The sequence below is a fragment of the Tetrao urogallus genome, assembly GCF_951394365.1.
Source record: "Tetrao urogallus genome assembly, chromosome: 12".
NCBI lineage: Eukaryota > Metazoa > Chordata > Aves > Galliformes > Phasianidae > Tetrao > Tetrao urogallus.
The window spans coordinates 1459667-1486663 of record NC_136825.1 but is presented as its reverse complement, the minus strand read 5'-3'; the positions used below and the strand labels follow the sequence as shown (position 1 = coordinate 1486663).

At 54.1% G+C, this 26997-nt stretch overlaps 3 protein-coding genes across 3 annotated transcripts in view; 1 reads left to right on the top strand and 2 right to left on the bottom strand.

Annotated features, from left to right (window-relative positions):
* Positions 1-1338: 1338 nt before the first annotated feature.
* Positions 1339-4590, top strand: CDT1 (chromatin licensing and DNA replication factor 1; the record flags this gene model as incomplete). The annotated part of the gene is made up of 10 exons (XM_079541693.1): positions 1339-1638; positions 1894-1998; positions 2090-2304; positions 2596-2793; positions 2881-3026; positions 3151-3254; positions 3419-3607; positions 3928-4062; positions 4138-4339; positions 4427-4590. 10 exons carry the CDS (start codon positions 1339-1341, stop codon positions 4588-4590), a joined length of 1758 nt encoding a protein of 585 aa, XP_079397819.1.
* A 1840-nt stretch (positions 4591-6430) lies between these two features.
* APRT (adenine phosphoribosyltransferase) lies at positions 6431-8702 on the bottom strand (the record flags this gene model as incomplete). The annotated part of the gene is made up of 5 exons (XM_079541340.1): positions 6431-6573; positions 6828-6906; positions 7025-7158; positions 7945-8048; positions 8623-8702. The coding sequence occupies 5 exons, from the start codon at positions 8700-8702 to the stop codon at positions 6431-6433; spliced, it is 540 nt and encodes a 179-aa protein (XP_079397466.1).
* Positions 8703-15484: 6782 nt separating this feature from the next.
* Positions 15485-26997, bottom strand: part of GALNS (galactosamine (N-acetyl)-6-sulfatase) — a gene marked incomplete at both ends in the record, with an annotated part of 42186 nt that continues 30673 nt past the window's right edge. The window contains 2 exons of the mRNA XM_079541591.1: positions 15485-15571; positions 17901-18018. Coding sequence (XP_079397717.1) covers positions 15485-15571; positions 17901-18018 — 205 coding nt within the window. The remainder of the gene's footprint in view (positions 15572-17900; positions 18019-26997) is intronic.

Here is a 26997-nt window from a genome sequence, read left to right as displayed (position 1 = left end):
GCACCGCCCGGCCCCCTCGGCCCGGCCCCGCCTTGCGCCGCCCGCGGGCGTTGCGGCCATCGGTGTCGCGAGTTGGCCGGTCTCAGCCCTTCCAGCGGCACCGCAGGGAAGTAAAGGCGCGGGAGGGAGGGGAGAAACAAACTAATGAATTAATTATAACGCTAAGATCGTGCGCTTCCTCTGTTTGCTCGTCATAAAATAATAGTAATAATAATAATAATAAAAAAAAAAGGCTGCAGAGTTAATCGAGGCTGAGCGCGTCGGGACGGGCAGTGCCTGAGAAGAGCTGCTGGAGATGGGGTGGGAGCTGCGGGAGTCCACATCCCTACAGCCCGGCATAAGGGCAGCGCTGGAAACCGCCGCCGCTCCCACCCCGATCGGGAAGCATCGGCCCGTGACATTCTCCGCATTCTTTGGCACTTGTTCTGCAAACGCACTCCACAACCTGGCGGTTCTGCACCCCGTCGCCTTGCCGCAGCCCCCGACTCACACCTGGGCACCTCCGGGCACCGCCGCACCGATCCTCGGGGCTGCGCCCATTGCGATCCGCTGCGCAAAGCCCGCGGGTGCCGAGCGCCGGATCCGTGACGGAGCGGGGCCAGGAAGGGCGATGCGCGCCGCGTCCCAGCCCCGAGCTCCCATCGCAGCACGGCCGGGCCCGGATGCTGCGGGAGTAAATGGGAGTCGGGAACGGCACCCCAGAGCCCTGCTCGCACATCCGAGTCCGGCCCTGAGTGCCCCGCTCCGGCTTTCAGAGTCACGCTGAGTGCAACGCGGTCCCGTAATGCGCTGCGGGCGCGGCCTGAGTGCCCGGCCAGGCGCTTTCCAGGCAAAGCGCGCTGCACCCGCATCCGGGCAGCGCCATTAACGCGTGGCCGTGCAGGTGGGCACCCCGCAGCCTCTGTTTTGGGAGCTCGGCTGCGTTCTCCTGCTCGGACCGCCTGCAGGGGAAGGAAGTGGGCTGAAATCCCTCCTGCCCCTCTGCCCAGAGCCCAAACTGCATCCCGCACTGTGCAAACCTCGCGGCCACCGCGCAGCCCTCACTGCAAGCCCAGCTTAGGAAGAACGGATAAAAGAAGCAACCTCCGGAGCAGCGTGCCGGCTGGAAGCCGCTTCGGAAGCCGCGTGCTCTGCTCCCCCCAGCACGGAGCCCCTCTCCCCCTCCATCCCAACCCGAAAGCGTGGCCCCACCCGCCCCCCACGTGCAGCAACGCGGCCAAACGAGCGCGGCGCCTTTAAGAGCCCCGTGGCGCCAATTCCGCCCCACGTGACCTGCTAGGGGGCGGCGCCGCAGTTCGCGCGAGTTCCCGCCAAACGCGGTGGGATCCCGCGCAGGGAATGGCGCAGCTCCGCCTCACCGATTTCTTCGGCCGCACCAAAGCCGCCGGCAGCCTCGCCGCCAAGCACGGCGCCCGCGGTCTCAAGGCCGCCCTCCTCGCTTCCCCGGGGCCGCGGAACGATGATGTCCGCGCTCCCGCTTCGCCGCGCACCCCGACCCGCAGCGCTGCCCCGGCGGTGCCGCGGATGGCGGGCAGGAAACGGAGCCGCCGGGAGATGGAAGCGGAGACACCGGGCGGGGAGCGGGGCGGGAAGTCGGCGCGGAAGCGGCTGGAGCTGCCGCGGGATGCGGGGCCGGAGGTGGGCGCCGGGGGGCGGGCGTGGAAGCGGGGCGCGGTCCTGTGTGCGGTGTTTGATTTGGGGGCGATCCTTGGCGTTTGAGTGGGAAGGGTCCCTGGTGTTTAATTGGGGGGGGGGGGGTCGGTCCCACTGCTCGCTTTGGGTTCGCGGCATCGGGTGCCGCTGTTTGGATGGCGGAAGCTGATCCGGGAATGCCCGCACGCCCAGGAGCAGCCCCAGTTTTCACACCCTAATCCCATCTCCTGTGATCCACAGCCTGCCAGCCCCCCGTCGCTGGGTCCCCTGGAGCCCCCCGTAGCCAGCAGGATGTGCGCCCCCAGCCCGGAGCGGGACAGCGGGAGCACAGCGTGCCTGGAGCAGGTATGGGAGCATGGCTCAGTGCCACGTCGGGGTCTCTTCCACTTGATCTCTTTGTGCCTTCATCCTTTATTAACTGTCCCTGACCCCACAGGAGGAACTGGCCACGCTGCAGAGCCGTCTCCAGAGGATGAGGATGAAGCCCCCCGCCCAACTGCCCCCCATCCCCGCTGGGGTCGGCGCTGAGCTGCGAAGCCACCTGCAGAGCCTGCGGGGCCTGGAGCTGCGGCTCCGTGCCAAGGCAGCAGGCAGTGGGACGGGGCAGCCTGGGGTCACCGGCACAGAGGCTCCGGTAGTAGCAGAGAATAGGTGAGAAACAGCTCCGAGGAGGAAAGTGGGGCATGGAGGGGTTGCTGCCACAGGGGAAATGGCCACGGTGCTGCTTTGCCCATGCGATGTTGCATTTCTGCTGAGAGTGGCAGCAGGGTCCCACAGATCAGCCCTGCTGTGGGCAAAGCCCTGAGCCCAGAGGGTTTGCCATTCCCAGAGCGCTGTGAGCCGGGACCAGTGTGGGATGCTGGGATGGGAGGGAGCACATGGGTCCTGCCCCAGCCCGGGGTGCGTGCTGCTCCCATCTCAGTGACCCCTCTCCATCCCCAGCAGCGCACGGCTCCCTGCATACCAGCGCTTCCATGCCCTGGCACAGGACACGCCACCAGGGCTGACGCTGCCCTACAAGTACAAAGTGCTGGCAGAGATGTTCCGCAGCGTGGACACCATTGCTGGGATGCTCTTCAACCGTGCTGAGACCATCACCTTCGCCAAAGTCAAGCAGGGCGTGCAGGACATGATGCGCAAGTGAGTCTGCAGCAGTGCTGGCGTGCGGCTGGGGCTGCTTCCCTCTGTCGGCCCTTGGGATTCCCCACCTCTCTGGTGCCGTTGCAGGCAGTTTGAGGAGCGGCACGTGGGGCAGATCAAGGCAGTGTATCCCAGCTCGTACCGCTTCCGCCAGGAGAAGAACATCCCCACCTACAGCAGCGGCGTGAAGAAGTCGGAGTATCAGCTGACACTGGAGCCGGTGCTGGGGGAAGGTACGCAGGGCTGGGACCTGCTGGGTCTGAAACAGCCTGGGCGTGGGTCAGCCCTGCAGCTCTGCTGCTGTACCCTGAGGTCTTTGCTGTGACACCGCAGTGATGTTCTCCTCTCTCCCTGCAGATGAGCAGCTGTGTGGCCGCCCTCACCTGTCAGCATCACGCCTGCTGGAGCGCAGGAAGGAGTTCCACCGCAGCCTGGTGAACATCGTCAAGCAGCACCACGCGGTGAGCCCCAGCCCTCTGCCAGGGAGCCAGGCTGTTCTCGCTCCCTGAAGGAGTGGGTGGGAACACAGTAATGCGGCATGGAGAGCAAGGAATGCGTGGCTGCTGGGATTTCTCCCGGTTCTGGCTTTCCCCAAGCCAGCTGCCACATTCTCACCCTGCTGCAGGCATTCCTGGCTGCGCTGAGCCCTCCCATGGAGGTGCCGGAGGACAAGCTGACCCGCTGGCATCCCCGCTTCAATGTGGATGAGGTGCCTGACATCAGCCCAGCAGAGCTGCCACGACCACCGCAGGAGGAGAGGATCAGCACGGCACAGGAGGTGCTGAGTGCAGCTCGGGGCACAATGAGCACTAAGGTGAGCAGGGAGCACCCAGCCACCGCCCCACAGCAGCCATCCCGCTTTGTATGGGGAGGGGTGGGGAAGGGCTGCTCCTGTGTGGGCCAACTCGGTGCTGTAAGATGGGAGCACGCGCTGAACATCGGTGTGCACGAGGCTGGAGGAGCTGCCCCTGGGGCCGGAGGTGAGGTCGTGCCCCACACAGATGGGTTTCTGATGCATGGAGGGGGAGTGCTGGGCTGCTGCAGGGTGGCCCTGGTGGGGGTGGGGGGCGGCGGAGGGGAAACTTCTCCTTCCTCCCAGCTGTAACCCAACTCCTCCTCCATCCACATGAGCAGATGGAAAAAGCTCTTGCCAACCTGGCCTTAAGAAGCGCTGAAGCCGGTGCGGAGGAACCGGCGCTTTCCAAAGCAGCGTCCCCTGCCAGCACCTCCAGCGCTCTCAAAGGGGTGTCCCAGGAGCTGCTGGAGCGGGTGAGTAATTCCATCCTGGCCACGGCCCCGGGGAGGGGGCCCACCTGTGCCTGAGCCCCTCTTCTTGCTCCCCAGATCCGTGCTAAGGAGGCCCGACGGCTGCAGGCACTGATGACGCGGGCGGCGGGGCAGGAGGAGCGGCTGGCCATGCTGGGCCGACTGCCGGCCATGGCCCGCATCCTGCGTGGGGTCTTTGTGGCCGAGAAGAAGCCGGCGCTGCCCATGGAGCTGGCGTGTGTCCGTCTGGCTGACAGCTTCCCCAGCCAGATGGCAGCAGGTAGGGGGGGCGGTTGGGGCTGCGGCAGCACGGCGCTGAGCTTTGCCAGGCTGGGAGCTGAGCTGTTGTCTGCATCCATCCCTGCAGGTGAGATGGAGAAGCACCTGCGGCTCCTGGCTGAGCTGCTGCCCGACTGGGTGACGATCCACGCCCTGCGCACCGACACCTACATCAAGCTGGACAAGAACGTGGACCTCAGCCTCGTCACCGAGAGGCTGGAGAAGGCGGCCAAGGAGGCAGAAGCCCTCTGAGCCCTGCTGGAGTCCGGGCTTCCCCCGTGCAGTTCTCTATTCTTCAAGTGTAGTGAGCTTTGGCCGTGCTCCGCAAGCAAAGCGGGTGTTGATGGAGTTAGTTCTTCTGTTGGGTCCCTGCAGATTGCAGCTGCCTCTAAGGCTGAAAGCAGTCTGGGGTCGTGGGTGAGATCTGGAGCTTCCAGCACCCTTTGTGCCATGCCCTGGATGGGCACAGGGGCTTCTGTTTGCTGGGGGCAAGGAGGAAGGAGGGAGAGAAGTTACAAAGCGCTGGTTTTGGTGTTTGGGTCTGGTTGTGTTTTTAAGGGAGGGAAGCACATCTCCAGCACTCGCTGGAAACGACGACAGGACTTGTCAAAACACATTTATATTAAATGTTTTAAATAGAGCTGAGTCGCGTTGTGAACCCAGCGCTTTTCCTCCCGCTGTCTGTGCTGCTCCATGGCAAAGGGCCCCGGCCGCTCACGCAGGGAAGGGCTGGGGCACAGTCCAAGTGCAGAAAGCCTCGTTGGAAAAAGTGAGCGTGGGCTCAGCAGAGCTGAATGCAGCTCTTGTCAGCGGGGCCGCCGTGGCTCTGGCACGGGGCAGAGGGGTGAGCGTGGGGAGGGGCTGCCCAGCGTGGGGCCGTTCACCTGGCTTGGGTGAATCCTGCCTTCTGATGGAAGGGGGAGCACTGAGGTGCTGTGTGCAGGGCTGAGCTGGAGGGAACTTCCCATTTGAAGGCAGCGTGAGCCCAGCAGGGCTTGGACCCAGCACACAGGACATCTCTCCTTGCTCCCCCAGGCTGAGCACAGCAGCTGTGTGCACACACACACACACGCTTCCTCCTGCCTGGAAGTAGCAGCTCCAAAGTGCCACTGTGAGTCATGGCATCAAGCGAAAGCACCGTCCCCAGGTTCCCTGATGTCACCCCTTGGCTGCACGCACAGCCAGCCCTGGCAGCAGCGAGGCCAGCGCTCGCCTCCGCACAGCACAGCTGCTTTCCACAGCTCCGTGGGGTGGAACTCATTTTTCCCCCTCTCTACATCACAGCGGGGGCCTGCGAGCAGCGCCAAGTGTGTGTGTGCTCAGCTCTGGGATCCCAGCACCCAGGGGACGCTTCCCTGTGCAGTGGCTTTTTAGGGAACGGTGATAGAAGTGGGCACAACGAGGGCTGTGAGCAGGGCAGGCCATCCCTGTGCTCTGTGGTGGGAAGGTGCTCCTCCAGCACTGAGATTCACGCTGCCCACGTGCTCCCCTCCGACCTGTGGGATGGAGATACCTGGATGTGGTCGCTGCTGCCTCCTGGAAGGTTTTGGGGTGGCAATGGGGGGCTGAGGCTGCAGCCCCCAGCGCTGCCACGAGGGTCATTAACAGCTCCTGCTACTGCAAGAAGAGCGCTGAGACAGGTTAGAAAAAATAGAAAAATAAATCCATGTTTATTGTACCAGTGAGTTCAGCCCCTGCTAAGACAGGGAGGTGGGATAACCCAGGGCTGGCCTGAACCCTGCTCAGACCAGGAGGCACAGCAGCACTGCGCCCATCCGAGCTCCTCAGGACCCACTTGGAGCTCTTCCCTCAGGCAGAGGGACCTGTGGCCCCGTGGAGCACCCTGCCCTGCTTTGGTAGCCTAGAACGCAACACCTGTAAACTGGCATCGTGGTCTCCTCCTCCCCAAAGAGCTGAACTCAAAACCAAAATATCTGTGCGCTAAGCATGCTTTGATCTGTGCCTCGGCAAATGAACAGCACTGCAGCTTCCACAGCTTCTTCAGTGCAGCAGGTCCCCCTGCCCACCCCATCGTGACACCAAGCCAGTGTCACCGCCTGCAACCCCAGAGGTGCTGCAGCAGCCAGCAGCCTCAGTCGTACTGCAGCAGGGAGTGGAAGGGAATGGTCTCCAGCTTGGCTGCTCCCCCCAGGGCCTTCAGCTCAATGACCACCAGGCACTCCAGGATGTCAGCCTTCAGCCTCGCCAGCAGCTCGCAGGCTGCACGCATCGTACCTGCACGCAGAGAGAGCTTCAGCACAGAGATCCCTGCTCGAGGAGCAGCAGCAAGCAAAGCACACAGCAGGGAACTCCAGGACAGCATGAGGTGTAGCTGCTGCAGCCACTGACACGCAGCAACCATTGCTGCTGCCACCTCGCACACTGCAGGATGTTCATGGTGGTGGTTTCCACACACGACATTCTCAAGGTTCCCCCGTGGAGGAAACCAGGGTGACCCCCTCTCCCCCCCCAGCGCCCGCTTCTCTCACCTCCAGTTGCAAGCAAGTCATCCACCACGACCACTTTTTGTCCTGCTTCCACGGCATCGCTCTGGATTTCGAGTTCAGCCTGCAGGGTGGAAAGAGCATCTTCACTGCAGCCCTGCCTTGCAGAGGAACGCTTCCTAACCTGCAAACACTCAGAGCCCAAGCACAGCCTGCTGACCCCTTCCCCCACTGGGCATCACCTTGCCATACTCCAGGGCGTATGAGATGGACTCGGTGGGGCCGGGGAGTTTCCCTTTCTTTCGGATCAGCACGAAGCCAACTCCCAGTCTCTGAGCCAGGGGGGGGCCGATGAGGAAGCCACGGGAGTCCAGACCTGAGGGGGCAAGCAGCAAGAGCACCCAGAAAAGCCATTTGGGATCGACACCCCGTGTTCATCCTCCCAAGTGCGAGAGCAACGTGCCCTTACGGCGATCCCCAAGGGTTCAATGCATACCCGTGCCCACCCCAACACATCAGTGCAGTGTCCCACAACCCATCAGTGACCCCCACCCCCCAGCAGAAACCCCTCTGGCTTTCCCCTCAAGCTCTCCTTCGCAGAGCTGAGCTCGGCTGAGCCCCAGTTATCATTGCGGCCACGCAGCCAAGGACTTTGCACAGCAGGTTATCAGCAGGCACTTGGAGATTTTGTCCAGACTGAGCTCAGGCCTATCACCCAGCCCCAGCAGTTCCCTTCCCAGCGCTTTCATTCTCAGCCTCTTTAATGCTGAAATGCATTATCACTGCTACGGCTGTTTCAGTTGGCTTGAAAAAAGCTGCATGGGAAGACAAACGTGCTGGAACAGGGGCTCCCTGCCACGGGGCTGCCCAGGCACAGCACACCAGGCTTCAGTGCTCACCAAAAGCCTCTTTTTTAACAATGGAATTACAGAATTGGCACTGAAGTAGCACTGGTTGGTATCTGCCCCATCCCAAACCAGTATTTCAGGAAAGGACAGTTCTGGGTTAAGGGCAACACCATGCTGCTGTTACTGTACAATGCAGGCCAGCAGACAATGTCCAAGGGCTATGGTATTTCCTGTCCCATTAGCAAGGTGTCTGCCCACACTGAGCACCTGGGAGCACACAGCGCCCTGCAGCAGCCTCGGAGCTGAACACCCACCTGCAATGACATCGATTTTGGGGAAGGAGGCCCTCAGGTGATCTTCCAGAAGATCAATCAAAGCCTTGAAAGCTACAGGATCCTTCAACAGGGGGCTGATGTCGCTGCAAACAGAGGGAGAGCAGTTAGCAAGCAACCAAGGGGTGCAGGTGATGCTGCTACTACACCCAGGGGGCACAGCCAGAGGAGCCCCTGCCCCATCTCCATCTCCGCTCCATCTCCATCCCTTGCTCCCTGCCCCATCCCCAAATCTATCTGCATTCCTCAGCCCCATTCCCATCCCCTGCTTCATTCCCAGCTCCTTGGCCCCATCCCTACCCCCATACCCCATCCCCTGCCCCATCTCCAGCCCAGTCCCTCGCCTCATTCCCATCCTCTGCCCCTTGGTTCCATTCTCATCCCCATTCCCCATCCCCCGCTCCATCCCTAGCTCCATCTCCATTCCCCCAGCCCCATTCCCATCCACTGCTCCATCCCCCATCCCCCGCCCAACCGCAGCTCCCTGCCCCGTCCCCAATCTCCCTCCTCCACCCCCATCTCCACCCTAATTCCCCCGCCCCATTCCCACCCCCTCCTTCATTCCCAGTTCCTCGGCTCCATCCCCACTCCCATCCCCATCCCCACCCCCAGCCCCTCGGCTCCATCCTCGGCCCCATCTCCCCCGTTCCAAACCCGCACCGAAACAGCACTCCAGGCACGGGGAAGTCGGGGAAGGACCGCACGCGGTCCCGCACCGCCCGCAGCCGCTCCTGGCTCATGGCGCTCCGCGCACCGACTGCGCAACCGCGGCCGGACGGCACCCGGCGGGCGGAGCTTCCGCTACTGCCGTGCGCGGAGCCCCGAGCTCCGGAGCCCCGTCTCCAGCCCTGGGCACGAAGCTTTCGATGCACGGAGCTCCAGCACCGCAAGGCGCGATGCCCCGGCCGCTCGCTGCGCTGCTCTGGTTGCGCTCCCTGCAGCGCGCGGAGCTCCGCTTGGAAGAGAGGCGCCGTGCCCAGGGGAACGTTTCCACCCCTTTCACCCCTCCCAGTGCCTCGCACAGATAACGTGCTCGTAAGGACTACGTGATTTCCTGCTTTTCTGTCTCATCGACTCCTGTGAAGCTCTGCAATCGTACCTTGCGTTTGTTAGAGCCGTTTGGGTTATGATCGCAGCAGATGGACGCAGCAGAGCGCCCTGGGTCCTGGGCCAGCTGAGCACCAGCAGCCTGATCTACTGGTTGGTGACCCTGCACGTAGCAGGGGGGGGTTGAAACCCAGGCCATTCTGTGGTTCTGGTTGGCGGGGCAGTCATGGTGCTCCTGCACAGCCCTCAGTTCCACCTCCTGCTGTGGGAATTGCCATTTGCCCATGCAAAATCCATCGCGGGCAGGAGATGCGCTGCCGAATGATTACAGATCTCCTTTTCCATTAGCAGATCTGACCTGGATCTGCACCAAATGCACCCAGGTACAGCTGCCCACTGAAAGCAAAGGCAGCTCTAGCATGCAAAACCCCTGGCCAAGCCTGGTGCCTGCCTGATAGGGAATGCAGCAGCCTGGCTGCGGACACAAAGCTGCCCCCGCACCTCCAGCTGTCAGATGGGGCTCCTGCACAGTGAGGGTTCTGCCCGCATCCCGCACCCCCCATGCTGTTGCATTTCCAGCTCTCGATGCACAGCCTCTAGGAGGCTGCAGGCTGAATCCCCCACTGCTCCACCTCTTTCCTTCTCCATCCATAGGGTCTCTTTGGCCCTCTGGCCGAAGGCACCTGTGTGCTGGATGGCTGTGGCGAACTGAAGGTCAGCTCAGAGGTTGCTCCATTCCTCGCCAGGCCCCGTTGCCAGGGCAGCCCACACAGGAGCTCAGCGTGCCTCCTTCCACAACCGTTCCCTCGCAGAGTAACATTTTCCCTGAAGTCAGATTATCTCCTTGGCACCAGAAAAATCCTAACAGCTGTTCCAGCGAAGCAAACACAGCTGTGGCACGCGGCCACGCGCTGGAACAGGCGCTGCTCTGCACCCGTGCTCCTGCAGAACAACTGGAAGGGTTTTGCTCTTTTGTCATCCCACCAACGACAATCCCAGATGTGAGCCGTTCCGGCAGCTCCTCTCTTCTTCCTGCTGGATGGAAGCGATGGAATTGCTCTGCCTACCCATGGAAATAAGCAGGCGATGGGAAGGGACCCTTCCGCCCCCCGGCCCACGGTGCCATGGCCAGGCAGCCCTGCCCGGTGCCAGCCCACCACACGCTGCAGGTTCCACCTCACCTGGTTTTGCAGTGACAGCCCATAGGACTGCAGTGTTTTCCAGCAGCTACACGAGGTTCCCAGGCCTTGCACCGATGCTACGGAAGGTTACACCAAGCCTCCAGCTGCCAGAAATGACGCAACGTGCCAGCTCAGGTTTAAGAACATTTCTCCAGGCTTTTTGTCAGCACTGCACCTCGTTAATCAATCCCTCATTTCGGAGGGCTGCACTGACCGATTTTAACATCCAGAAGTAAACGAGTTTCCCTCTAATTGTTCAACTTTTCAAACAACAGTGCTGACTCCTACCGCAGTTTCCATCCGAAAAGAACTTTCCTAGGACCAATTTCCAACGGTGATGTCAAAGGGCTTCAGCTCTGGAATATCGCATCATGGGGAGCTGTCGGATCAGGGAGGGCTGCAGCCCCACATCTGCCTCCCTGGATGGCACTGCAGGAGGGGGAGAACACCTTTGCCCCTCTTTCCCAAGCGTGGATGAGCGCTTTAAGATCCCGATGTGAGAGATGTTGTTAGAACACAGCAACTGTTTGGATGGAGGCTTCAGAGCTGACTCTAATCAGCTTCACGGGGCAATTAGAAGAGCTGTGCTGAGCGTGGAAGTTTCTGTTCCGTTCAGGATGTTAAAACTTCAGCGTGAAGTGGAACAAAATGCCCCGAATTTCAACATTACCCCACAAGGGGAAAGGAGAACTCAAATTTCCATCCAAATCCTCTGGAACGTTTCGTTTCAATTTCAGCTTTGGAAACGCATGCACTTTAAAGCAGTTTTAAATAATAATAATATATATAAAAAACAACGACCAAAAAAAAAAAAAACCAACCCCACAAATGTGCAATATCTTATTTCAACAGCGGAGGAATGCAGCTCCCCAGCCAGCTCCCCAGGCTCTGGATTGGTGCTGTGAGCAGCGAACTCGCTGTGTCCCCTCTAACGGGGGTAAGGGGCCGCGCTCTGTGCTGCCTGCTGAGCTTCCTGCTTGGAGCTGACTGCAGTTCAGGCCCTTGGAGGGGACACAGAGCTCCTTCCTTCCCCCTGCCAAAGCAGGAGGGGGATTTGGAGCCAGAGCTAATGCATTTGGCACGCCTTCCTTGCTGCTGGCAAAGCGGCCGATGGGCTTTTCTGCCCCTCTTCCTTCTGGGGGGGGGGATCGCACCGCCAGCCTCTGTATCCTCACACCCAGGAGGCTGTGAAGTGGCTCTGGGAGAGAAAAAGGCAGAGAATTGTGTGCCAGCTGCCAGGCTGGTTCCCAGTAAGTTGGATGGCAGAGGTTTCTGCTCTTCTAAGAGACCACAGGCTTTTGGCTCGGGCTGAACCTTTATTTAGTGTTTATATAATTCAGACTGGACTTCGAGCAACAGCAAAACTCCAAGTGGAGGCACAGGATATAAAGAAAACCAAGACATGGGGTCTGTTTTGTGTCTAAAGGAGATGTTTTCCAACAAAAAGAAGGAACCTCAGATGAGATTTCAGCTCTTCCCTCACAGCCGCACTTAAAAGCTATGAGTTTGATTGGAGAGACACTGCTGCGCTGTGCTCTGATAGCAAATGGAAAGCATCAAACAGAACCAGAAAACAACAGCAGCAGCGCATTCCCAAGTGTTAAAACCACTCAGAAAAGTGGAAAAGGAGCCATTTGAACTGCAAAACAGTTACTTGGCTATGGAAGAAGCAGTCAATCACTCAGCGCACGCAGCCTACAGGCTCCCCAGGCTGAGGACGGCCGCAGGATCCCTGCTCAGCCAGCTGTCTGAGTGCTCTTTGGGGTTTCCAACACTGGTTTCCAACCCCAAATCCCCACCTGAACCCACGCTCACCTTAAAAAGGTCTTTCTTCTGCAATGACTTCATGCTGTGCCTGCAAAGATCTCCTTAGTGCAAGTCTTCTCAGGCCTTCAGATGTTCATCTCGGCTGCTTTGCTTTCTTGCAGAACCACACAGGTGCCCCCAGTTCAACATCTCCCTTCTCAGCAGGGTCAGCTCCAGTTCCTTGAGTAAAAGCACACTGTCACCCTCAGTGCTGGCATGAAAGCTCAGTCCCAAACAGCACAGAACAGCAAACCCGTGCTCTGTCTCTCGTGTTCTGCTCCAAACTTTCCCATTTTTGCTCCTAACACGGCGCTCCCCTGCTTGGCAATTGAAACACGGAGGCACGTTATCTCCCATCACTGCACTCCGTTCTGTTTGCAGGGCATTAACCTTGGCTCTAAGTGTTTGGAATTGATCTTCTGCATTCCAATCCCAGCGTTCTGCTCCCCAAATTGTTGGTCCACGGAGACTTAATTTGCCACCGAAACAATCCATTGGTCACTGCAGGCTTTTAAAGCCAGGCTCCATTTTTGTAGCTGCGGACTGTAAATGCAGCAGGACTTTCTCCACGTTTATTACTGACATCCATCTCAGAAGCTTCTCTGCACGGAGGGTGGGATGATAACAGAGCCTCTGGGGCAGAGGAGGGCGACTCAAGAGGCTCAGCTAATTGGAAATTAAAGGCAGGAATTCCTCGGACTCTCAGCCCAAGCAGATATGAAGCTTTCAGCATTTAGGAGACGTATTTAAACGCAAAGACGGGAACGTGGCACAGCAGCAGCCTTAGAATGACACCAGCTCTCCTTCAGCTCGCGGCCTGAGGAAGGAAGCCACCAGGGGAGCAGCCCTGCTGCGGGTCACTAAATCCCACCAGGAAAGGGGCCTGGCACTCAGCTATGGCACACACAGCCCTGCAAAGCCAGGAGCCCCGCAGCAGGCAGCCGTCGCGTGGATCAGAGCTCGGGGTAACGATGAGGGGCACAAGGGCTGCCCGCAGGCTGCAGGCTGGCGGGGTTGGTGCCACGGCTGTGCGCTCAGCTCACTCCCACCCCTGCCTCCAAAGTGCGCCGGGCAGCTGTGTGGGTTGGGTAATTGATCCGTGTTAAAAATAATGCAAGGAAAACAAAACAAGTTATTTTTAAGCTCGGCCAGCCCCCGTGATCCAGGAGGCAGAGCTGTGAAAGTGCCCCGAACCGAGGTGCCAGCTGTCCACAGGTGTGTGCAGACAAACCCTCCGACTCCTCACTGATAAATCCGTTGGTTTCTTTTCCTCTTTTCCTCCTCATTTCACTTTAATATTAACATCTGTACATCTTTGGGAAAGGCACTGATTTAAAATGCTGCCCGGCTGTCCAGCTGTAGAACTACTGTTCTTATTTAAAGCAGTCGCTTCTTTCTACGAAGCTTGATCTTTTCTAGCTAGCAAACGCAAAGCAATTAAGTAAACAAACTTCAAGTCATTTCCAGCAGCCAGCTTTGTAGTGCAAAGTTTACATCCAGTGTCTACGCACCGAGGGGCTCTTTCAGTAAAGGATGGAGACTTTGTGTGCTGAGTAACCAAACACTGAGCGCGGGCTGCCGTGCCCAAGCAAGTAATGCAGAGGAGGAAAAAAAGCAGTGTCTTCAAAACTGCAAGCTGCAAGAGAGACAAGAATGAAGCGGCAGGCAGGGCGCGGGGCTCCCAGCACATGGCACGCTCACCATGTGCACGGTGCAAAGGCTGAGAACTGGGCAGGGTGTCTGGGGGAGCACCCAGCAGAGCTGCAGCCCTGGGATCTGCTCACAGGCAGCGCGCAGAGATGAAGCTGTCGCAGTTTGCAGCAGACGCTCACAGCTGTTGGAGAGCTGACAGCGGCGTGCAGGCGGCCGTGGTGACGGACTCCCTCGTCTGGTGGTATCTTTATTTGTGGTAAGAATGGAGCCTTGGGCTGGGAACGCCTCTGGCTCTTGGTTAGGGCAGGTAGGGGCTGGGATGGCACGCAGCCTGCGGGCAGGGGGGTGCTGAGGGCCTGGCGTTGGCTGGAGCACTGTGCTCATTACAGCAACTATCCAGCTTCAGGAGATGGGTGCTAGGAATTACTGTGGGGATGAAACATAGGAATTGGGGGGATGAGAGCGTTTGGGATTATGGGGTGGGCAAGGAGAACAAGTTGAGAGGTCTGCGGGAGGCAGAGTGTTAACACAGAAGCTGTCAGCATGTCTCAAGCCAGCTTCAGCTTTGCCTGGGAAGGAAGCAGCCCTACGGAGTACCTTGATCCTTCTCAGGGCAGCAAAATGCCTTGTGGAGAGGGCACGTGTCCTGTAGCAAACAGGGGAGGGGTGGAAGCAGACCCGTCAGTGTGCAGACAGCAAGCTTACATTGCTTCCAACTATTCCCTTACAGCTCCACAACAACCCTGCGAGGTTCTGTTCGAGAGACGTTTATTAGCAACAGTGAGGGGGGTGAAAAACAGACTCGAAACGGGGTGAGCAATTTACAATGTGAAATTATGCGAAGAATCTGCATTTACCATGAACTCTGTTTAGAGAAGTGCTGCACCCAGGCTGGGGGAGAGTTTGCACAAGGAGAATTCCTCGGAGAGCATACGCTGGAAACAGGGTCAAGAGTTAACGTGTGATGCAAACGGGCATTTCTGAGCCTGCAGTTGGCTGGGCCCAGGTCACGAGACTGAAAGAGCGACTTACACCATATTTGGATCGAGATTTTTGGAAATAAAGATGATCCCACACGTGAACCACAGAGCCCCAGCTCCCTGGAACGCTCTGCACACCACCAATGAGGCGATACTTACAGGAACCCTACCTGCAAGTTTCTTTGCAGCGTGACCTGCTGAGCGTTTTGCAGCCACAGAAAGAAAACACGCAGGGCATCCTGCCTGTGCTGACCCCTAGTTGAGAAGAGAACGCAGCACTTGTTTGCACTCAGGCATGCACAGCAGCAGCGTGGGCCGTACGGCTGCACCCAGTGCTTGCAAGCTTAGGAAGAACAGGCAAAAACAAGCCGGTGTCCAAAGAGTTCACAATGGAAATGAAATGTTAAAATAACAAGTTGTATGCAAAGAAAACAAGGGCAGCTTGGGCAGGGCTGTACGTTTCCTGAGCAGTCTCCTATGGCTGCTGCTGGGGCATCCACACGATGCAGTGACTCCGGAGGTCAGCTGGAAGAAGCCAGAGGAAAGGTGCAGCCGTGGTGCTTCTGAGCTCACGGCAGAGCTGTGGTTGTCCAAAGATCTTTCACAGTTAAAACAGTCCTCACTGAGAATTTACCATTTACGGAAACGATGAAACCAACAGATGAGGACAGGCTAAACCCTGAGCACCAGCAATATAAACACCGTCCCTTTTGGAAGAGCAAATGATGATATCACACAGACATCACACCCTTCCTGGGTAAACAGGAGTGCCAACGTGAGGAGAGATGCATTGTAAACTCTGCGTCCAGGCGGTTAGAGGGCTTTTGGGGCAGCTCCTGGAGGCTGCAGGAAAGATCAGTGAGGCCAAAAGCACTTCTTTGGATCAGACTTGGGTGGTTTCAGGCACTTCCCTAGCTTCTCACAGCCTGGGGGAGACCAATTCTGTTAAAAAACAAACAAAACACACAGGAAAAAAATGAAGTTAGACGTTCACGCAAAGTATCTGCTGAGCCTTGCATCCTAATGGACCCCTTCTGAAAAACAGAACTCTTGCAGCTAGGATCATCCATCTTCCAAGCTCAAATCCTATTCAGAAAGGCTTTAGGGAAGACTACAAATCCTTATGCATCAGATGATTCCCTCTGTTGGAATACAGTGGTCTCTCCTGCAACCTGGTGGGACTCGTAGTGACTTCTTCCCTTCCCTGCAGCAGTTTGGATGATCACAAGCTGTTGGTGAATTCCCAGTTCTCCTACGATCCAGAAAGGAGCTCATACCCCCAGCACTACAATTCCCATGTGATTTATTAAGGAAGCAAGTAAAAAGCACCAGTGTTTGAAGGCTGAGGGTGTGAGAGAGAAAAATGTCTGTGTTTTAAACGAGCATTCTGATGGACAAATTCATGAGCAGTGGACTAGGAGGCATTTATGAGCCAACTACACCAATGCATGCAGAGCAAAACTGTTCTCCTCCCTTGTTTTCCTGCTTCTTGAACTACCTTTCTCCAGCATGCACACAACAGAGAAGCAGCATCAGAAAGGAATCCCACTGCAAACCTCAGCTTCCAAAGGGATTAACAGAGGAAGGAGTTTGGATGACAGAGTTCTTTCAATTTTAGGGTTTTTTTTTTTGGTGTCATTTAACATTTGGGTCTGTGCCAACGTGAATGGCAGATCTCTGCCCTGAGAAATCTTGTGTGTTCTTTCCCTGACTCTCCAAGTCCACCCATGGGAGATCATCACTGTCGCCCATTAACGCTCAGCTCAGCTCTGACCTACTGCCTTTTGTGTCATTAAGTTTTTCAAGTCATTAAACTGATGAAGTTCCCGTGGAGGTAAACAGAAGCTGAACCCCATCAAAGATACCGGAGCAGGTTTCTATTCCATGCAGCTGACAACAGATGGCAGTGAGACACCAGCTATCTCTGCAGGTCGGGAGCGGAACACAGAGCTGAGCTTGGTGAAACGGCTGCACGAAGGGCTCCAGATCGTTTGCAAACAATTAATGCCTTTTCTAAGTCCATTTCTCAATTTTAAAACGCACCGTGGGAAATTTCAGCTGCTTCACCACTCCGTGGAGGAACCAGAGATCCAAAGAAACAAAGGAAATATTCAGGCAGCACAGATCCAGAGAGAGGGCTGGGGTGTGGGGTGAAGTATGGGACCTCCAGTCCAGCACTTGTTCCACCTTGCAACCCAAAGGCACCGTGTGCTGACAAACAGCATTGCTGCTCCTGCAGCACCTGCACACATTGCACCAGGGCAGCTGCAAACAGCACCACGACTGCACGTTATTATGAACCCGTTTTGGAGCTGGAAGCACAGAAGAAAACTCTTTCCAGGGAAGGGCTCTGGGAGCAGCCAGACGCTGGGGAGAGTGCCTGAGCCCACAGAACAGCCCGGAGGAGCACAGAACAGGGTTTATTAAAGGCAAGGTTGAATAATGAAAGAGAACAATGCAGGAACAATGGTCCTTCGAATCGTTTTCCTGCTTGACATCCAAAAATAAAAGGTAGCAACTGCTGAAAAAGATCTCTGCTTTCTTATTAAGGAGACAGAGGCAGCTCCATGTTCTGCACTGCTCTGGCTGGCTGGAGACAGAGCCTAAGCAGCTGGTAGTCAAGGTGTGCTTCATAAGGTTACCTCAGTGTCAGGAAGACTTGCTGTTTTGTGTCAGTCTATACAGGCACATCCCCTTAAATTACACAAACTCTTGTCATCTGACAACCTTATCTCCTAAGAACCATCCCGTTTATTTCTCAGGTTCACAACACGCCAAGCAGCTTTTGGAAGGAAAGCCAAACTGTAACTTTCCAACATGCAATTCAAAACAGAACTGGAAACCAGTCTGGCCTGCTCCAGAGCAGAAGGACTTTGGAAGAGACAGGCACAGGTGTGTACCAGGATAGGAGACCACACAGCACCGAAGATGCTCAGTGATCTGAGTATCTGACAAGATCCACTGTCTCAGTCCCACCACCCAAAACACAGAGGGCTCTTGAGAACTGCAGAGTGGATTGAAAGGAGAAGCATCTACAGTTACAGACACCTTGGTGTCTCCGAGGGAGGAAGTCACAGTGTATCACAGCGTGCTGGCAGGCTTTGCACACATAACCCAACTGGCTCCGTACGAGCTGTGCTGTGCAGCTGCATCCCACAGGTAACAAACAGCCCTCCCTTCCTCCCCATCCCTTCCCAGCATTCAGTGACATTTTTAAGCCTTGACAAAATGTACTTTAAGCAAAGGAATTGTAAATGTTTTAACTGCTCACCATGACAGCCTTGTCGCACACGTTGAGCTGTGGCACTCCTGGCACCATGGTCTCCTTGTGCTGCTGCACCACAGCAGATATCCGCCTCATAACTCCTTGGTATTCATCACTAGCAAAACTAGAACGTGAAAAAAAATTCAGAAGTTGTTAGTGGGGCTTCCTGAATACAGCAGGTTTGATACACAGCACTGTTAAAGCATCACCAAGCTATGCCAGAAGACATATCATGGGCTGCAGCGAAGAAGAGCACGTAAACAGGCAGCCACCACTGCACACCCGCAGCTCCATCGGGAACTAAAGGAGCTGGGCTGAAAGGAGCTGGGCTGTAAGAATCCATCCTGGCTGGGCACGAGGCTGCAGGCCTGATTCCCAGCCTGGGGGGCAGGGACAGCAGACAGCCCTGTGTGCTCCCCAGCACAGCAGCACATGGCTCCCAGCAGAGCAGCTCAGCACAGGGCTGCAGCACGAACAGCTGCTGCTTCCAGCAGCCCCAGTGCCTCACTTGCTGGACAAGAGATGCTGCCAGCTTGCGTTGGTTCCCAGGGGGATGTCATTAGCAAAGGAAAGGTGCTTTGGGGTTGTCTGCTGGTGCTTTAAGTGGTTATCTAGGGAGACCAGAGTACAGGACAGACACCTTGCCAGGTACACGACACATAAACAAGTCTGCTAAGGCTGTCCTTCCAGGGTGTCGCATGTGAGGTCACCCAGCTCCCAGTGCTCCCATCCTCCACTCTTCTGAGAGCTTTTCTGCAGAACGTGCATCACGTGGAGGCATTCACTGAAGGGAAGTGACAGCAGTGTCAGTACTTTGTTTTCAAGAGCGTTCTCCAGCTAAGGGTTTCAAATGCAACTAACTGTTGGCCAGAAAAACTCTTCACGATCGCTAAGTAAAATGAACTAATATGCAAACAGGAAGATGGAGAAGAATAGGAGTGACTGGTCCAAGACAAGAATACCTCCTTCATTTTGCAACATTACAGCTTCATTATTGCAAGCTGGGAGCCATCCATCAGGCTCCAAGCCCTCGTACGATGCTATAAATCACCAGATTCTTACCCAACTGTTACTCCAGTAGGTACTTGTTGAAGTGGTTCAGAATCTACTTCAAGTATTTCTAACGTGGAGGATGACCACCCAATGATCTCATTTTGTCCATCACCTTAAGAGTCACTTAAAAAACAGAGAGCGGCAAATTGGCTCTGAAGATAAAAGAGAAACAACGCTGCCTGCTGCTGACCTCGGGCTCCCTTTGCTCGCAGTCCAAGCTGGCCACAGCCCCACACTCCGGCTAATTTCCTACTTTGAAAAACAATCACATTTCAAAGCCCAGCAATGTGCCAACAGTTTCCAGTAAACCCTATAAATATCGCATCTCGGCAGCTGTCCAGAGAGGAGCTGATTGTGGGGATGGGCCTGAGCGCTGCTGATAGAGAAGCGGAAGGGAATTTGAAATGACAAGCTCAAGCAAACTAATCTGTTGCTCTCACGCCCTGCTAGCTGCATCCTGGCCGTACGGCTCTGCACGGACCACGTGGAAATGGTGAAGCCCCCAAATTCGCACGCTGCTCTGTGCATGCATTCCTCGTAGCTCTCAAGCAGCCCCAAGGACTGCTGCCAGCAGAGGATGCCACCAGCCACCCCCTATGGCTTCACCCTCACTGAGGACACTCCAGGCTTGGTGAGCATTGCATCCCGGTGGCACAACGGCCTTTCAGCTCAGCCAGATTTCATCCGTGTGTCCTCCGGTTGGGTTTCAAACACAGAAGGCTGTCGGCGCAGCAGCGAGCCTGGAAATATCAAAGCAGGTTTTTAAAAGAGGCCAAGAGCGTTTCATGCTAACTCGTGCCCACACGCAGAGGACAGCTAATGCAGGAGAGCCTGCACAGAGAGAGACAAAGCAGCAGAGCCACGTGTGGCCAGGGAGGGCTCCTAAAGCACGGGTGGGTCCCCAGGCTGCACAGCGCGTGCCATTCAGATAGCTAATCGCTTAATGCCTTCTGCTGCTGCTCTCCTAACATGTTTATGGCCATCACATCCCTGTGTCATCTCCCCAGCATTCCAGATCTCGAGGAAGCAGACCTGTGAGACAAAATGTTGCTGCTATCTCATTAAGCTCTTTATGCCTTTACAAACGTTTAAGTGCTAAAGAGCCCAATTTCATCCACCGAAGCGGCTTTCCATACGCACGATTCCAAATTAGCTATAATCTGGACAGACCACTGGAAAACACAGCTGTGGTTGGGATGAAAGATAAACAATATGTTGTCATAACTGCTGCTTTTTGCTCCAAATGTGCCAGTCCTGTCCCAAGGAAAAAAAAAATAAATCCTTTTGCTATCATCTTCAATACTGCTTTTATCCACAGCATCGTTATTCATTAGCAGCCTTAGACACGTGAATACTGCAGGGTAACAAAGTAGGTTTGCATCATTTAAACCATCTTCTTGCTTTAATTCCCGTGCTCAGGACACTCCTGGCTGTTTCAGCTTGCTCAGCAGGGACAGGAAATCTTGGCCTAACCTCAGATGCTGGTGGTTTTCAACTGCTCTCCCCTGCAGCTCCTACAACGTTAGGATATTTGAGCCTTTAGCATTGGCTGAATGGCTTCCCTTGGCACACAGAAAAGTCTTGCACTTCTCACAGAAGCACAAAGCTTGCTAAAGCTAAAGAACACATATAGATTATGCTTCGAGTTGCGCTGCTAACCTATAAACCTCCCCTCAGTGGGGTTTAACATGCTCTTAAGCTGGCTAAACCTGTTGATACTGGCTTAAAACATATCCGATCGCAGCTGCCTTCCCGGTGCTGAAAGACATGGCAGTGACAGACCCCAAGTGCTGGAAGGTGTCACTCAGTGCTGGAAGATCACCAGAGAGGTGACGAGATGGCTCGGTTGAACACAGAGCTGTGCTGCCCAGCTGGAGGTACGGCAGGTCCCCAGCACGGTGTGAGGCTGCAGCGCCTGCAGGACAGCAGCCTGGGCACACGCACAGCAAAACTGCCATCAGCACAAAGCACAGCAAGGCTGGGGCTGATTTTCCCTGCTGGAATACAATGCTTGGTCTGAGGAGCTGAGGTCTTGCTCAGACTGAGCTCTGCAGCTCCGTAACACGTCACAAGATCCAACATCCATGCAGTGCTTTGTCAAGTACCCCCCATCTGTGTACAGCAAGCTCCGCAGCCCTATGAACGAAGTGCATTTTGTGACAAAAGCTGCTAGAGAGGAGTGCCTGTAATCTGCATGTTAGATGAGGATAATTGCTTCATGGTAATCAGTTAATGGAGCTGGGAGTCTCTCCTATTCGGGAACCACAGTCCCCTCCTTTCCTCGAGTGCATATACAGGTCTGGACTGCAAAGGCAGGGCTTGCTACACGCTCCACAACAAAACAAGATAATATCTGTACAGGTGTTTGGGTATTGTTGTCTGAGCAAGGCTGCAGATCTCGCTGCCTCCAGGGCACGCTGCATTTTGTATTCCAGCTCAACAATCCTGCAGAAGGAGAGCTGGGAATAGTACTGGAAGAATGAGAGCGCGGCGGCGGCGAGGGTGAGCAGGTGGTGTTGTGAGGAGTTTGCTAAAAGAGATCCCCCAGCGCACATGAAATTATTCCACGCTCAGAATGAGCGAACGGAGTGGACAAAGTCCAGGGTCATTACACTAATTGACACTTTACCTCCGGGAAGTCTCTGGAGAGCCAATCAGGGCTGGATTGCGAGCGCAGGGTCCCAGGCACAGGTGTGGTCTGTGCTTAGTTCATTTAGTGTAATTGTGCCTTGGCAATCTGTTCCCATCTCCTCCCTCTCCAAACAGCTCCGAGTGTAACCTGCTCTGCTATTAACCCCACCGTGCCCTACGGTGAAATTCAGGTTGCAAGGAGGAGGGTTTGCTGACACACTGCCTTTGGTATTAGAGCACTGGCTCAGTCCCTCGCCTTCAGCTCTGCCACCATCCCAACCTGCAAGGGAGAGGAAAGGGGATGCTCTGCCACAATAAATACACTGTCATAAATACACAATAAATACACTGTCATAAATACACAATACACTGTCAAATGCATCAAAGCCACAGGAAAGTAAAGAACGCTTTCAGCCTATTTTTTTTTTCCAGATCCAGATCCTGATGTGTTAATTTGTCCTTCTTCCTGATGATTCTTATGCAGGCACAGCCACGTACCTCTATCCTGAGAGTGACAGAACCATGGTTCTGTTCAAAGGATCGTGACCCAATGGCTGCTGCACAGTGCATTTCATAGGAACGTGATGGTGGGCTCTCAAGGGCAGCTTTCACATTTACGGAGGGAGAGCACAGGACTTGGCTAATGATTTGTGTACTTTACTTCCTCCTCCTCTGAAATTGTTTTAATTAAAAAACAACAACAACAACAACATTATTTTTAATTGTGAAATACACCTAGATTCAGGTACTTTGATTTTATCTGTTATCAGTGCTATTAGGCTGCTCTGCAATGTAGTATCCAAGTTCCCATCTTGTCTTATTACTCAGCCTTCCTCTGTTCTTTTTTTCTACCACCAAGTTTCTCTGGACTTTAACAGCCTGCACGTTACAGACAAAGGGTTACGGAGCTCTGCTTCTGAAACACAGCAACACTGAGAGGTTCACAGGGCCAAACAAAAAAGGAGCCAAACAGAAAGCACAGGGTAATCCCTACTGTAAGGCATCCACCAGCCCCAGATGTAAGCACCCCAGCAGGTGTGACGCCCCTCACCTTCGTGGCTTCAAACAGCATTTTGCATTTTGAAACAGGCTCATGTGGCTCTTCCAATATTCCCTCTTGCACAGCATCCCTCCAGTCCAGGCAGTAACTCAGCAAACTACCTGTAGGCTGCAGGTCTGCTGCAATTAAGCACAAGTTACAGGTCGACATCAGACGCCACAGCGCAGAGCCCTAATCCAGGACTGAGCAGCAAGCGATCGAGCCGAGTTTGCCTCCATCCTTATTCCTCCATGGTTTCCATAGCTGTGGCTTTCCTCAGAGCCTCCTCTCCTGTGGCAGCAGTCAATTCACTCCTGCAATGCAGCTGTTGCCATTTCCTTTTATTTATTTATTTTTTTTAAAACCAAGCAGGCGAGGAGTCAGCACCTCCCCTGGGCAAAGTTCTGGCTCTTTGTTATCCACGTCTTCCCCTCTGTTTTGCACCTTCCCTCTTTTCTCAGCACAGAGGTTTCTGCCCTGATCACTAAGGTGAGACTGGCAGCCTTCCTATCAGATCTTTTCCCCTCTAGCTTCCCTCCAGGAGCTTTTTCCCTTCTTTGCTGCTTCCATAACCAGTGCAATTACCTCTCTGATAATTTCCAGGATTTTCCATCTGCTCAGAACAGGCATTTGTGAGCTCTCTTGTTAATTAATGTGTTCTCAAAATCATTACGTTCATCAACCACATCTTATCACTTCCACTTTTTCTTCCATAATAGTCAAATCCATTGCCCTAAGTAAAATGTAGGTGTTCTGTCATTCCAACTGAAGCAAACTCAGTTCTGAACGGAGCTAATAGCTCAGAGCAGGTCGTTACCAGCCCCGAGTACCAACAGAACGTGAGCTGTACTTAATTGCTATCAAGGCTTTCCACCTCTGGTGCAAACAGAATTTCAGAGGATTTTTGCTATGAACTCTTTTTGCAGCTTTGGAGCCTTACCCAAGCTGCTCTGCCTCCTTCACTTTGCGCTGCATGTTTTGCTAGCTGTATTTTGAGCTGTGCCAGTTACGTATTGCTGCTCGTGCTCTTCCTGACTGGCACGAAGTACTTCAGTAAAATACAACCTCTAACTTAGGTGGTAAAGCTGACAGCTGGCTGGGGAGATACCAACAGATAATTTAACTGAATTTGTCAAATATAGGCTGAGTGGAGAAACGAGTTGCATGCGTGGGACTTAGGGGACACACAATACCCCAAACACAACAGGCTTCAGTAAGGAAGATGACCTATCAGATCTTCTACTTCTGCATTTTGATACATTTGGTAACCAAGGCACTCTGCAGTTTGAGTGTTTTTATGGGAAACAAAATCAACCAACCAAGAAAACCCAAACCCCCAAAAATCAGTTGGTGCATCTAGGGAGGAAACAAGATACTGCTCAGACTCACTGAAACGCTTCTGCTTTGTGTGCTGCTTAACACACAATCTACATTTAAAGCCTGAGAGCTTAAGAAACAAACAAGCCAAAAGCATCTTCTATCTGGCAGCCTACACAGATCTACTCAATCTCTCAAATGACCAAAGACACGGGATGTTCATTTCTCTCTACACAAAGGCTAGATAACGAGGTAACTATTGCTTATATACGTACAGTTACGTTGTCATTTCTGGCAAGCAAAAGAAATATTATTTACCAGGAACCACACTCCTCTGAAATGCACTGCCCACACACACACCCTTGCACTGCAGGTGTTCTTATTACAAGCACCTCTCCAGATGCCAATGCTGCCTTATCAGTACCTCATCCCGCTGCCAGACAGACCTGGAGCACCTCCTGCGGTGCCAAGCTCCTCTCTATTCCAGGACCAGAGTCCCACAGCTCCCAGCTGAGTCTTCTCTTTTCTCAGAAGAGGGATCAAAGCCTGGCATTGAATGTACCTGATGGCAATGCTGAAGGTCAGCCACAGGACAGGGATTGTGCTCCATCCCACCTGCTGATGCGCTGATGTAAAAATGGCATCAGTGGGGCAAGCTCAGGCAGGACTCACAATGTGCATCTGGCATTGCTGTGAGTTCCAGCTAACAATGTGGAAAGTCAGTGAGGCTGCTGGGCTGAAGTTGCAAGCTGGACAAACATCAGTAGTTACCTTTCAAGGCAATAGGGGCAAACACAGTTACATCCCCGAGGTGCTGGAGGCGATCCAGCCCAAAACAGAGGGGCAACTGCAGGAAGGAACAGCCACTGCCCTGTTAGGAGGGTCTGCTCCTAGAGTCAGACGTGCAGAAGGATGCACACCCAGCCTCACGTGTAGGGGAACCTAAGTGCAGAGTGCCATAGGGCTCAGAACTGCCAGACGTGTCCTCAGCGTGACGACAGGGCCTGCCTGTAATGGCCTGACCAGCTTTCCCCCTGCACGAGAAGAGCTCCTGAGATAAGCTTTTGCTGATAATGCTTCCAGGCAGGCTTTGGGAAGTGCAGCAAGCTGTGTCAGGGACAGGAAGGACTTCACGAAGGCCAGGGAACAGAAAACTTCACATGCTCTCTCCAGATCTTGAAGGACTTCTACCTTTGGTGATCCCTGTAGCAGCCAGGTCTCCAAGAATGACAGAAAAAACCAATTTCTATGTTCTGAGATGAACTGAAAGCAAAGCCTTGAAAAAGTCTCCATCCCAAGCAGCACAAACATTCAAACACTCTCACAAACATTCACAGACAATTCTGATGAGACTGCCTGAATATACACACTCTGCAAGCCAGGAGCGTTGCCTCAGCTGACTGATCTGACTGATTTCCAGCACACTTTGGCTCTGAAGAGCCCAAATATATAAACTGTAAATCTCTCTGGAGGTGTGCGATGCCTGCCCTTCAAATGAAGCCATGAAACCTCTTTGCATGTGGTTCTGCACGTGCCACTATGCCAAACTAATGCAAATCAAGACACACAACACGTGACTACAACATCTTTTTTGGGGGGAGAGGAAAGGGTTGAACTAAAATAAGGAAAAAATAATTTTAAATGTCACTAAAGCAAACAAAGAGAAACACGGGATATCAGTGTGCCATGATGCTCTTCCACAGCCTACAGAAGAGCAGAAAACCTATTAAAACCAGGTGTGGATTGAACAAGGCAAAATAGTACACGACATAGAAGAGGGAAACATACCAAGAAATCAGGGAGGCAACGCAATTTTCTAAAGGCTTTGGCAACAAAAGGAGAAGCCAAGCTGGTGAAAGAGTGTGATCCACCTTGCTGCTCCAGGGCTGCCTGGGGATGGACGGGGGCTGTGGCCAACGTGGGCTGTGAGCACAGAAAGCTCCGGCTGAGCACAGGCGGCACAACGCAGCCAGCACACAGACAGACAGATGTGTGCTTGGAGGAGAATGCTGGATTCCCTTCTGAGAAACATTAGTGTCGGGACTCCCAGCAGGCTGCCTGCCAAGGGGGATAATTAAGCTAAATAAAAATACACAACAGGAACAGCTCCACAAATGAGGATAATTTAATTACCACGTTGGATATAGGAGACCCACTTCCCATGAGTTTTCCACTGTGACCAGAGAGGAGACAACAGCAACACAACGTGCTGCAGAAGAGTCATTTATGAAGAAGCAGCTTTCTGTTAAGGTCTGCATATTAAGCAAAGCTACAGCTTCCCATAATCATGTCTTGGTATAAAATTCAATCAAAGAAACTGCTTTGAGTGTCCAAAAATCAATGGAAGCATACAACAAAATGATTGCAGATGTCACTCTGGAATTTATTTCAGCGCTCAGCCCGTGGTGGTTGTAAGGAACAACCTTTATTCCTTCCCCAAATGAGAGGGAAGCAGGAATCCTGCAAACAGCCCTTAGACAGGATCTCCCCTCCATCAAATCTCTCAGAATTTGAGAGCACACAAACAGCAGACAACCTGCAGTTCGCTTAATACCACCATTCACTTAATTTTTGGAAGAAGGAGTCATTTCTATCCATTCATCTTTCTAAAATAAAGTAGCTGTTCAATTGAACAGGGCATAATCTCATCTGGAATCCCAACCCAGCAGCATCGTTTCACTGAGCTGAATTTAAAATACAGGAGCTGCAGATTTGCTTTATTCATTAGTGCTGAAATGCAATAGAAAGGAAGAGCTAATGTGCTGGGCTTCTGAAGAGCTTTATACACTGCCTAATGCACCTCTAGGGTGCTCGTCTGTTAAGTGAGAGAGAAGTGAAAATATTTTTCCTCCCCTTCTCTCTAGTGGAAACACTTAGTGGACAGCACAGGCTCAGTTCTTTTGGAAGTAATGGAGCGAGTGTATCCACTCAATTATTTAAAACAGTTGAGTAATTGCAGTCCTGTCAGCTCAGGAAACATCTCTCTGTTAAAGCTGCTGCACAAAACCATGTCTGTGCAGGCACTCACCATGCCTGTGCTGAAAAGAGCACTGGTTTCTCCTT